General features: G+C 47.1%; 1 protein-coding gene across 1 annotated transcript in view; it reads left to right on the forward strand.

Annotated features, from left to right (window-relative positions):
• The window catches only part of SFT2D2 (SFT2 domain containing 2), a 22,464-nt gene extending 9,669 nt beyond the window's left edge, over positions 1 to 12,795 (forward strand). Inside the window, exons 4-8 of the mRNA XM_081218982.1 lie at positions 1,349 to 1,430; positions 3,050 to 3,085; positions 3,173 to 3,231; positions 5,392 to 5,421; positions 7,269 to 12,795. Of these exons, the coding sequence (XP_081075108.1) occupies positions 1,349 to 1,430; positions 3,050 to 3,085; positions 3,173 to 3,231; positions 5,392 to 5,421; positions 7,269 to 7,308 (247 nt within the window). The 3' untranslated portion in view covers positions 7,309 to 12,795. The remainder of the gene's footprint in view (positions 1 to 1,348; positions 1,431 to 3,049; positions 3,086 to 3,172; positions 3,232 to 5,391; positions 5,422 to 7,268) is intronic.
• The last annotated feature ends 339 nt before the right edge of the window (positions 12,796 to 13,134 follow it).

Below are 13,134 nucleotides of genomic sequence, written 5' to 3' on the forward strand. Positions count from 1 at the left end.
TATCTGGGTGTGTTGGTTAGTCCAAAAGAACTATTTAGCAAATCCTAATGGGACCAACTTTTCGAAGCATTGCCCAGGGAGATAATAAAGCGAGCAAATTGTTATTCCAGGGTGTGTCTAGGAGTTTGTGGCTCTACCTGTAATCTTTTATATTTTTGTATATAATGCTGCATTTAATTTTAAGGCCACCCTTGGCTATTGCTTTTTGTTCAACGTAGGCTCAAGAGTGCACTCAGCACAAACACTTGACCTGGGAGTGCAGCTTTGAATTCAAATGGAAACTTAATGGCACTTCCAAGAGAGGTAGACATATTTAACAAATTTTTGTTTTTAGAACACTCAGTAGCTAATGTCATCTGCTGGTTGGCTTGTACTAAATGCTGGCTGTAAACCAGCTACGCCTGGGGTGATGCTACACGGGGCGTTTCTGTCAGGAGTCGGGAAGCATGACCTATACCTGGCCCTGGCACTTGCCGTGTTAGACGTGAGTGTCTGCTTCATTTGTGTTTACTCTTTCTCACTAGCCACCTATCAAGTTCCATCCCTACAGAAGGCATGCTGGGGCTGTCTTTTGGAGCTTGGGAATCCAATAGATGTGGGTTGGAATGCCAGCTCTTTCATGGGCTTAGCTGTGTGATCTTGGATAAGTAAATTAACCTTTCTGAGCTTTATTTTCTCAGCTCTAAAATAAGTGTCATAATACCTAATTCACAGAGTTGTTGAGGGGATGAAATGAGATCATGTACGTGATATCTAGCAATTAGCAAGTGTTCCACACATCACAGATGATATTCCTATCAGCATTAGAATTATCCTCTGGAGATTACAAAAGAAAATGAAATGCTCTACCTTTTAACATAAACTACCTAAGCCTGTAAGATGTGGTTTTTCTTTTTTACATTACCTGAGTCGCTTTGGTTTGTTTGTTTCCATGGGTAGGTTGTTAAGGAGGCAAGGTAGCACCTGGAAGGGAGGGGGTCCTCTAACCTAGCGGTTATGGATGTGGTTCCGGAGTCAGACCTACGTGCATCTACAACCTCACTGTATTCTAGTTGGGTGGCCTTAGATAAGTAACAAGGCCTTTCTGGACTTAAGCTTCTTTGTCTGCAAAATAAGTATGATGACTGTTCCTATAATCAACTTCATAAATTGTTAATGGACTAAATAAGAATAAGGCACAAAAGGCCCTGAAGCACAGTGCCTAGCTCAGTCAGAGCTTTTCAAGTGTCAGCTACTATTACGGCTATTATTGCCACAGGTGAGCTGGGGGAGGTGATGGGGAGGCACCTTGGTTTACCTCGTGTGGTTCTGTTCTGGCCTGAACGGCTTGTGTGTGTTTGCCTCTTAGCACTGTCTTCCTCATGGGACCAGTGAAGCAGCTGAAGCGAATGACAGAGCCTACACGTTTGATTGCAACCATCATGGTGCTGGTAAGGTCTGCCTGTTACCTGGATGTCTAAAATAGGAGTGTTTGTTTCTGCTGTTTGCAATTTTTTTCCTCTTAAACCTAAAGACTTCTATCCTTTTCCCTTTCATCTTGACTTACTGTCTGATGCCTGTAACCACTGTGGCAGAAGGGAGCATTCTTCATCTAATAATTTTTCCTCTCTTCTGCCGACTTGTGTTTCATTTGGTGTTAAGGTACTGCCAGTTCTATAAAGCCCCTCCAGAAGGTGTTGCTTCCTAAATTTGGCAAACTCATGTGGTACTAAGAGAGCTCTGACACCCTCCTGGTGGTGGGTGATGCCACATACAAGGAGAGCTTAGAGGGAATGACTGGGGAACACAGGGTTCATTCTCTCAAGTGGGTGTCCAGTCTCCTAGCATGGGCTTTTTCCCCTTGTCATTCTCTGACTTTGGGATCCTGTTTGCTTTTGTCCGTTTTCCTGAAGCAGGTCTGGTTTCCTCATGGCCCAGCACCCCCGTTCCCTGCTCTCACCACAGTGTCTTCAGTCTTGTCCTATCTTCCTGTCCCATTAACCCAGAATGTCTCTCCCTTCCTTGGGCCCTTTCCTTCCATGGGACCATCCCATCATTCCAGACCACGTCCTCTGGACTGCTGTTGCAGTTATCAGTATTGCAATGTCCAGATCTTGAGCAACATACTTTGTAGTTTCATTTGTGTACATCTCATTTGTTCAGATGGGTAAGTTCTCTAAGGCCGTGGCCACACTTGCTACTGTTTTGTGTCCTTTCAGAGCATCGGGCACCATGCTACACACCAAGAAATTATTTCGGTCGTGTTTATTGAGTAGTTACTGATACAGCAGGATGGAGAGGACAGGCATGACTGCCAGCTGGACTACTAATTGTTTTTGGCCACCCCTGGATGTAGATGGCCTGGATAAGTCTCTTGCAAAAAGAACTTACTACGAAAGGACTCAGGGACAGTGTTAGGTGACATGTAAACAAATAATTGACTCTCTGGCTGTGAGATTGACATCTAGTGTTAACCTTTGTCCTCACATGCCCTTTCTACTCCAGACACTAGTGGACCAGAAATGTGCTTCTGTTTGCTGGGCAGAGATTTTGGGAAAATTTGAAAGTAGAAGAGGATCCTTCTCTCTTTTTTTTTTTTTTTTTTTTTTTGCGGTACGCGGGCCTCTCACTGTTGTGGCCTCTCCCGTTGTGGAGCACAGGCTCCGGACACGCAGGCTCAGCGGCCACGGCTCACGGGCCCAGCCGCTCCGCGGCACGTGGGATCTTCCCGGACTGGGGCACGAACCCGTGTCCCCTGCATCAGCAGGCGGACTCTCAACCACTGTGCCATCAGGGAAGCCCGATCCTTATCTTTTTAATCTACGTGAATCCTTATTGGCCAGTTTCATTTCACTGGGATTTGAACTCCTCTGCCAAAGATGGGTGCTCAGGTAGGTTCAGTGCTTTGAAATGAAGGATGCGTTTGGTTTCTGTGATAACCACAGAATCGGATTGCTGCAGTTTGATGTGTTGTTGTAAGTTTGTCAAGAATGATGTCTTTACAGTTTCTTCCCCTCCCTGTTATCATTGTCATTGTATTAATTAAATAATGTTTCCTTTCTGTCTCTAGTTGTGCATTGTGCTTACCCTGTGTTCTGCCTTTTGGGTAAGTGTGTATTTTAATTTTCCTTAACCTTTTTGGTGTGTGCCTCTTGTCACACACGTACCTATAACCATATCATTTGTCTTCCAGTGGCACAACAGAGGGCTTGCTCTCATCTTCTGCATTTTGCAGTCTCTGGCCCTGACGTGGTAAGTAACCTTTTCAACAGTCCCTTCCCACATCGATCTCTGACTCATGCAGCTGAAGGAGATAAAATCCCACATGGTGTGGGTAGGAGGATTAGGAAAACAGAAGCTTTTCAACTGAAGAATCCTTAATGGTGCAAATCAAATGACACCACAGAGCACCAAAGCCTGTCGACTCAGCCCACCGCCAGTAGGTGGCATCAGTGGCCTGGAGTGGTAGTGGGAGGCTCTTTGCCCACTGTGGCATTTTTGCTGGGCTCGGGGTTGATTTTGAGATGTTACAAACGTTATGCAACCACTCACGTTTGGTAAGGACAAGGACAATGAAGTTGTGTACGGGCTGGTAAAAAGAGGCTTGTGAGTCAAACAGGCATTAAAGAAAAAGGAAACTGGTAAGGAAAATCGCGAGTGTTACATTTGTGGTGGGATGAGTCATTTAACAGAAGGACAAAGAGTGAATTGTCAGCAGTAGATGAGGAGCGGTGACTGATGAAATGGAAAACCGTGTGGCTGTGCGCCGTAGCAAAACCAGGGAGTTGTGCCCTAGGGGCCATGCATAGTGAAAGGACCACTGGAGACATCATCATTCAGAGCCATGGATGGGGCTGTAGCTTCATGGCCATTTCAAACTGTCCAACGTCAAAGTAAGGGGGTGCTGGCACGTATGGAATCAATAGCTTCTGAGACGTTTCTATAATATGTTCACAGTTTATCAAGGGGTGATATCTGCCAGAACAGTTTCATAAAAATGTGACTTGATCTACTTTGGGAAAAAATGTTGGCTCTAATGCGAAGAAAGAAAGAAAGACTGTGAAAGTTTTAAAGCTTCCAAGGATCAAATGTTGTCTTATTTGATAGAAATGGATCTTGAGACTGCAAGCTTAACACCCATCCTTCCTTTTAGTAATTTTGGACTTTTGAATAAATGTACTTTCAAAATGCCCTTTGGAATTTATTCCAAGTAAGTCAGCTTTTATTGATTCCAAGTGGTGAGTGTCAGCTACGGAGGGGAATGATGGCCTGATTTTAATGTGACACATACAGTGTGGTAGTGGGTACTGAAAGGGCCTGGTGTGATGGTTTATGTTTATATTTTGGTTTTCTTCTCGGGGCAGAAATTAGTCCCTACATACACATGCCTTTCTTCGCATGTAGACTGATTCTGAAGCCATTTTTTAAAGGTTCAGCGTTCATATGTGCACAGGCAGATGGCCCTATTCCAACCCTGATGTGTTCCCACTCTATGTGCCTTCTTAGAGTTGATTGGCTTCCAGCCGGCCTGACACCCAGGCCTGGTCTTTGGGGGCGTGGCCAGCTTCCTCCCCACTGTGGTTCCGATCTGGGCGAGGAGGCTGAGCTAACTGGGACCGCCAAGATATCTGTGGGCTTGGGTTCTTAAAGAATCATAGCTTGCTTATACCTTCATCCATAGGGCAGTTGGTAGTGCGTTTTTTTTTTTTTTTTTCTTTTCCTGTTCTCTTTTCTCTTCTTTTAAAATTAATAGGCATAGGGCCTCCCTGGTGGCGCAGTGGTTGAGAGTCCGCCTGCCGATGCAGGGGATACGGGTTCGTGCCCCGGTCTGGGAGGATCCCATATGCCGCGGAGCGGCTGGGCCCGTGAGCCATGGCCGCTGGGCCTGCGCATCCGGAGCCTGTGCTCCGCAACGGGAGAGGCCACAACAGTGAGAGGCCCGCATACCGCAAAAAGAAAAAAAAAAAAAAATTAATAGGCATAGAGCGGAAAATGTATCCCAATGGGGTAGAAGTTGTATTCTGTTGCGAACTTGTAACATATTAGAGGGCAGCGGATCTGGATTTTCTGTGAGGTTCCTTTAGAATAGGGCTTCTAGGTCATCTGGATATCCGGAATCTGCCCGTCGAGGGTCATGCTGCCGGCTCATGTGGTTAAAGCAGTAACCCCGTGAGGCTGAGGTGACAGAGTTGTCCCCATACGGGCCTTCTGCCCTCCTACTTCGGCTACACATGACACCCCCTTCCCTGTTATGCACATGGCACAGCACGCGCGCGCGCATGTGTGTGTGCGTGTGCGCACGCACCCTCCACACTGAGGACGGAGAGGGTCTTGCAGCTCAGACACCCAGTCCACTGTGTAATCTTCCACTCCCTTCATTTGACTTGATCTTTTGTTTGTTCTTCATTGTAGGTATAGCCTTTCCTACATACCATTCGCAAGGTAAGACTGTCTTTAGGATTATAATGTCTGTCATTTGGGGATGATGATAGTTTGCATGGGGCCTTTTAGTTTAGGGTGCTTTCAGAGAGTTCATGCTGTTTTATCTTTATGAAAATCCTTTGAGACGAATAGGCAGATGTTAGACACCTATTTTATAGATTAGTGAGCTAATGCCCACCCCCACCCCCCACCCATAATACAACCAGTGATGGGCATTGACCCAGGTCTACCGATTCCTGGCTCTGGGAACATTCTGCTGTGATAGACAGTATGTATATGCGCATTATCACTCTTTTCACCTGTAGGTGTGAGGAGATTTTCCTAAAGGTGAATATCCCCTTAATATCGCTGAGCAAGGGATGGAGGGGGTCTACGTTCATGCTTGTTTTCTTATACTATCCGACTGATGGGAACATTTCAGAAAAGAATTCATAAAGGGAAAGTAAGCAGGGCCAGGACTCTGGAGGACCAGGGTTTCCTAATTAGCAGTGTGACCTTGAGCAACTCACTTGACCCCCGCCCCCCCGCGCCCCCCCCCCCCCGGCCTGAACGGACTCGTGATAACGGACTTGGGTTGTCCCCTTCTCACTCCGAGCTTCTGACCTCCAAACCTCCTTTAATGAGCACTTTCAGGGATCTTTGCCTCTGACTCTGTTCTCATGTCACCATTTAATTTCCATTCTTCTCTTTCCTGACCTGTTAACTAAAAAGAGGCTTTTCCTTAACAGTGTTGAGGCAATGAGAAATGTGCGAGAGCTGGGAAAGAGGTAGAACAGGCGTAGGCCTTCCAAGGCTGTTGCTGACAGCGATCAGGAGATGGTGGCGAGTGACTAATTAGATGAGAAGTTAACCAGCCCGTCACGTTAAAGGCGGCTGGGTGGCTTTGTGAGTAGGCTTTCCGGGTCCTTTACTATGTGTATTGTGAGCTGCCACAAGGGATCTTATTTGTCCCTAAAACCCTTTCTCGTGCAGAGCATCTGCGGGGACTTCAGTGCAGAGCGTATCTTAAGACATGCTGTCCTAGAATTACCTTGATAGTAACATGCAGCGCACACTCATGCAAATGCATTCTCTCATGCTCCCTCCCTCCCTCCCTCCCTCGTGTGACTCCAGTGTCCTTGGCCCAAATGCAGCTGAGAACACAAGGAGTAGAACTGGGGGGAGAAGCCCTAGAACATGGCCGATATGGTGGTGGGATGGATGCGCCTGCTTGAATAGAAGAGTGATTTGCTGAGCCCTCACACTTTCCTTGCACGCTCTACACTGAATTCCAAGGAGCAGGTGCCTGGGATAGATAGGGCTCATACATCAGGGTAGCAAGCGCTGGGTACCTATAGAGGGCTCCCTGTGCTAGGGAACTCCTGCAAGATGTCCCTTAACAAGTTTCTGCTGCTTGCTTAGAAAGGAGAAAGGCCCTAGCACCTATTTGACTTAATGCTTTCGGTGCATTCTGTGATTCTGGTTGATATTGAAGTATACAGTCCTGACTAATTTCTTGGTTTTAGATAGTTTCCACTTTCTTTCTATCTTTTCCTCTGATGGTCATGGTAGCTATTCTTTATTAAATACCTACTCTGTTCCATGCACTAATTCCCAGACTGGTCTACAGGGTAAGTGGGGACGTGCCCTTTTACAGATGAGGAATTGGATACTCAAATAAGGCAAATCCCTAGTAGATGTTGAAGCTGAGGTTTGATGCCATGTAGACCTGACCCCATGGTCTGGGTGCTTTCTGCCCTGCAGCGTGCTACTCTGGGTGCCCAGAAAATCTCAGGGAAGGTCTTTACCACTTCCAGGAGCCTTTGGAGTGATGATCTCCCATTTATCTTTGTGTTTTTTCTTCCTAGGGACGCTGTGAAGAAGTGTTTTGCTGTATGTCTTGCATAACATACGGCCGGTTTTGCAAAGCTTTGGAAGGCATGGTGGATGGAAGCTCGTGGACCGTGTTGTAAATATCTTCTAAATCTCTGTCTCACAGACATGTGCCTTTGATCTTGCAGCGACATGCTGCTTGCATTCTGAACACCTGAGGGTTGCTTTTGGAGGCAACGGCGTGTTCCCAAACTCAAATGTCTGTAGCACGATATGAGAGGTGGGTTCTGTATCTGATGGAGTGGAATCTTCCTCAGGCGCCTTTGCATGGGGTTCCACTGAGTTCTCGTCAATAAAAACCTTGTTCAGCAGCAGCAGATAAGCCTTGGGAGCCAGTGATTCCCAGCTGGCAACAGGCCGCCCTGTTGGAGTCTCAGGGGTGCAACAGGAAGGGATAGAGTTTGGGGGTCTCCAGGGACTTCGTAGATTCGTTCCTCAGCGTGGCATCCGTCACCCCTGCCCCTCTGGTGTCTGGGAACAAGTGTTTCTGCCCACCTGACAACAGCACACGAGCCCGTGGAGAGTCTGGCCGTGGACTGAAGTAGAAAAGGAGCACTTTTTGGTGATGTGTCTGGTTTTTAGACCTGAGCCGTGGCTCCTTTGCTGTCCTGATTCCACACCTGCCCATAGAATGTATTTTCTAACCTTCAGTGCACCCTGTTTTTCTCTTGGGGTTTTCTTTCTCCCCGCCACGAATCTTTACTCTTGACCTCTTGGAACGAGATTGAGAGAGAACAAAGCAGCAGCAGCAAACACTACTGCTTCCTTTTGGACGAGACCTGGTAGGAGGTGAAAAATCTTGCTGCTCTCTGCTGTATTTTTCCCCCCATTATTTATAAATGTTTGCTTTTAAACTGATGTTGTTTTCCATTCTCCCCTAGAACGGGGCCAGGGGAGAGTAGGTGGGAAGACAGACCCCCACTGTGGAGCCAGCGGGAAGTAGGCACGCCTGCGCAGTGACCTTTAAACAGTCCAGCGTTTGCAGTGGAGCCTGTGCTGGAAACGGGGAGAAGACACCAGGGGCTGTGGGGTGGCCGTATTGCAGCTTGATGTCTGGCCACAGACAAAATGCTTTCATGTCCCTGATCTTGTCTAGTTCCTCGTAAGGGCCTTGTGATGAAGCAGGGATTGTTATTCCACTAGGCAAGTCAAGGAAATCGAGGCTCAGAGAAGTTACGAGATCCGCCCAAAGCCACAGTCGATGGCAGAACTGAGCCCCAAGCCTGGGTGCCCCAGCTTCGGTCCCCTTCATGACACCGTGTTTTCCCGGTGTGGCTCTGGTGTTACCTCCTGTAACTCTTTTCCCTGTTTTCATCAGCCAAGCCTGTGCCTTTTCTGGTTGCAATCTCTCTACGTCATTGTATCTTCTCCTGCTCAGTCTCCCTTTGGGAAGCTTCCTCTTGGATCTGTAGGATCTCCATCAGGCCTTTTGTGCCCTTTAGCTCTTCCTTGCGGCCTGACCATCAGAATGCTCTATCTTGATCGTTGGAGTTCTTGGCATTACAGGACCTCCAAAGTCACCTCCAGAGGAGAAGTCTGGGTTTGCCTTTCTCTTCTCCTAGGTTGGCCGGTCCGCTCAGGCTCTTGCTCTGGGAGTCTTCAAACCAAAGGCAGTGGTCCACTGCTTGTCTCCTTGCTTGTGGCTGACTGCTGAATTCATTTTCCTGCTGCAGCCAAGACCTCAGACCGGTGAGGCTTTTCCTCTGAACTGGGGAGGTATGAACAGGCCTGACGGGGCCAGAGTGTGGAGCCAGTGTTACTGGGTCCTTTTCTAGGCTGTTGAGGGCATCCTGTCTTCTGCTGAGGCCCCTAACCTACCTTCAGCCAGGAGTAGGAAGTATACGCTACCGTCTGGCTTGCGTGGGGTTCCTTCACAGTCCAGGTGCTTCCAGGAGACAGCTCAGATCTCAGAAGGGCTCTGTGAAGGCGGTCAGAAGTCGTCCTCTCTTTAGAGCTGATGTGAGGCTAGCCTGGTCACTATGAGCTTCAAATAGCCTGGAGTAATACACCTAAAAGGCTGACCCCTCTGGGCCCTTTTCAGAGGCTGGACTTGACTTTGTGAGACATGAGGTTAAGATGTCACCAGGCCTGTATAATGTAGTGGTGGTGAATGTGGGCTATGAAACGGGTCTGGGTGTGAGTTGTGGTTCAGTCACCTGGCTAGTGTCATGTTGAACAAGTTCCTTAACCTCTGGTCCTCACGTCGCTCATCTGTTTAAAAATAATGGGGATAATGATTCCTGCTGGATCATCACAGGATGTCAATGAGAAACTTGTCAAGTGCTTAGCATGGGGCCCAGCATAGGTTAATGATATCTCCCTAAAAGGTGGGTATTATTATTTCATCCCGGAAATAATGGATGACCATTGAAGGTGATAGGGTGACTATCTCTGGCCATTAATTTATCTAAAAAAGCTTATTTGGTAGTACGTGTCCGGCACTGTAGACATTGCCATGCACTCTCTTGTAGAATATTCACAATCACTTTGCCAGGCTAGCAGTCTTGTGTCCATTATTAGAGAAGGAACAGTCTCAGAGCGGGTAAGCGGTCTGTACCAGATCTCACCAGCCGAGGGCGCTAGCTCTTGCGTGAAAGCTCCTGCTTTGCCTTAACTCTGGAGGCCTGTGGCCAGTTTGTTCAGACAGCTCCAGTCCGGACGCCTCGGCAGCTTGTGGGTGATCCCGCTTTCCAGGATCTTCCAGACTCCGAAATGTTTCCTTCTGCCGCCTTACCCATTGGTTGCTTCCCTACTTGTTTTTGTCTGCCGGCCTGTAGGAGTAAGAAATCCATTTCAGATATGCTGAAAGCTGTTACCAAGCAACTGTGCTGGTTAAAAGCAGCCTCGTGGGTGAGATGAGGAGTGGAGAGTTAGGGTTTTAGGTCCTGTGGTTGGTCGTGGTCTCTGTTTCCCTGCTCCCCTGCCTCGTCTGCTACCCCGTTCACTGCTGGGTGAAGGAGAGATCCTTGCGTTTCGGAATGAAGGGAACCGCTGAGGCAGCTCTTTTGTAGACAAGGAACGTGTTCGTGCAAGGCTGTGCTTCCAACAGCTGGGTGGGAGCGCTGGCCTGAACGCTCTTCCCTGGCCGTGTTTGCCTGTGACCGCTGTGTTGGGAGCAGCACTGCTCTCCAGACTTGGAGAGCCGGCTTCCAGTGCTCTTGGCCCTCTCTGCCTTCTCCCCACCCCTTAGAGACTGGACGGGTCTGTTTACTAACTCGCTGCGTCCCATCTCCTCCTGTCTCGCTGTCTAAGAGGTCTCCCCTTTTGCCCGATGTGCTCAGGGGAACCTCTGGCTCTCCAGCCCCTCTGCGTGGCTTTGCCTGTGGCCACTGCTGCTGAGACCCGGCCGAGGTTCCTGCTCTCCCTCCCTCCCACAGACAGGCTGTCTTGTCCTTGGGAAGGACCGACCACTCTCCGCAGCTGGGCATTCTCACCGGCTTCACTGTCTCAGCGCTTGGAGCTCCTGTGCATCACACCTGTATGGTGACTGTGGGTTATCCACCTGAGTGCTACCTTCCACCCTAATCAGTACATGCTCAGGGAGCAGGAAATACAATCATGAAATGCCTCTAAATAAAATTACCTTTGGATACTTCTGTTAGAAAAGATAATTAAGAAGTGGGTCATACCTTAAAAAAAACCCAAAAGAGGTGTGGGCATACCGGTTTGGCTGCTTCTGCTTTTGATAGCTCCCCGAGAGTGACATGTGTTAGAACACGTGTGATGAATTAGGGAATGGAGCTGCAGCCCTGTGGCCGTGGAGTCCGTTTTCTATGGGGCCGCCTACACCAGTCTTGCCTCCTTGTCTCTTTCCTTAGCTAACTTCTGACTAGAGTCTGCTGTAGGATTACAGATACTTCAAAATCCACAACCCATCCTTCAACTTCATGTTCAGCAAATCAGCAACAACGACAGAAATCAGTGTTTAAGGTTTATAGAGCCATGTTGCTAGATTACAGGCATTGTTCTTTTGGTTTTAAAAATCCAAGGCTTTTTAAGATAAGTTTGAAGATGTGCAGTAGCTTCCTTGCAGATAGCATTTTTAAAGAAGCGAACAGACCTTCACCTGAAGTTAAATACTGATTGATACCTGTGTAGCTCTAGGTAAGATTAACAAAAGAATTTACATTGAGAAGTCTAAATTTTTTAGCAATTTCTATTTAAAAAGCTGGGGGATTAAATCATGTGACTTTCAAGCACCTTCTAATTCATCATTTTATGCAGTTCTGAGATCTGGAGGATTTTTTGTCAAGTGAAGAGGAGAGTGCCGTGCAGTGTTTTTGCCTCCAGTTTACTTGAGATAGGGCGTTTAGTCCCCCTTTTCGGTTATTTCTAGTTCTACCTTGAATGCATAGGTGACACTCCTAAGCCCCTGGTACACTTAAGCTTTGCTGTTGATGGCTCAGATTTCTGTCCCTTGACCTCACAAAGGGCCTCGCAAAGCACCGGCAGAGGTCTCACCACAGAGCCTGTGAGCAGAGCCCATGGTCCGTCAGAGCCTTTGTTAATGTAAATTGACTGAATAAAATTATGTCCTTCTTAGCAGGAGCTGATAAACTGACGGTGGGCTTGGAAATGTACAAAACATTTTCTATAGACGGGATGAGCTGAAAGCAGGGAAGAGTGTGTTCACTAGACAGGAGGAACACAGCTATTTGGAGTGAAAGGTCAGTCCACAGCATCATAATAAACAATTACTACTGATGTGGATATTCACAACAAAGTGATGACACTACACTTAATAAACAGCACCAAAAAATAGACATAGCATGGACAAAAGTTCCCTTATATAAATGGCTGCCTAGACTTAATATCCTTGTGGCTCCTTGGGAGGTATCCTTTGAGACCAAATTGAGACTTGTCAGAGAATGTTGCCCTCTGCCTGTTGAACTACCATACTGCAAGAAGAAATAATGAGCCTTAAGTACAGATGAACCTTGTGTAATGTCTTAAAGGAGAACCATAGTTTACATGCAATCTTGTGGTCTTTTTGCTATGAGAAGTGCTTATTTTGCCTTTTTCAGTATTTGTGCTTGACTTTGCCATTTGGAACAAGGAAAACAAAAAAATTAAAACCTCTGAACTCTGATCTTTCACTGCTTTTGTACATTCTGATTGTGCAGTTGAGGGTAAGGATGCTCAAAAGCCCATGGGGAATTTATATGCTTTCAGAACATTGTGCCTGTTTTAGTATGATGACCTTTTAAAACACTTTGTTAAAACGTCAGTTTTTGTAATTGTATAGATACTCAGCTAATTTTGAATGCTGCTGGTGGCATACCTAAATTTTCATATCGCAAAATATATTCTTGTGTGCAGCCTTTCCTACCTTGAGATGCTGTTTCATACAGTGAAGATTGTTTTCTTTTTACTAACTCATTTCAGAGAAAGAATTTTACTGTTAAGTAAGCTGTTTTTTTCCCCCAAATGTCACAAAACAATTCTTTTTTTTTTTTTTGCTTTTTTCCTCCAATAAATGATAGCATTATGATCTTTAATAAATCTAGTGTTGTCTCTTATTCTTGTTTGTTTTTCCAGGAGTCACTGAGCCAAATGAAGATTGCAGGACTATGAGAAAAGACCATGTCTTTAATATGAATCCTTAATGGTAGTGTACGTCGTAGGCACTTAAAGATTTTTTTTTTTTTTCGGTATGCGGGCCTCTCACTGTTGTGGCCTCTCCCGTTGCGGAGCACAGGCTCCGGATGCGCAGGCTCAGCGGCCATGGCTCACGGGCCCAGCCGCTCCGCGGCATGTGGGATCTTCCCGAACCGGGGCACGAACCCGTGTCCCCTGCATCGGCAGGCGGACTCTCAACCACTGCACCACCAGGGAAGCCCA

This window comes from Mesoplodon bidens (genome assembly GCF_964165515.1).
Source record: "Mesoplodon bidens genome assembly, chromosome: 2".
Lineage (NCBI taxonomy): Eukaryota > Metazoa > Chordata > Mammalia > Artiodactyla > Ziphiidae > Mesoplodon > Mesoplodon bidens.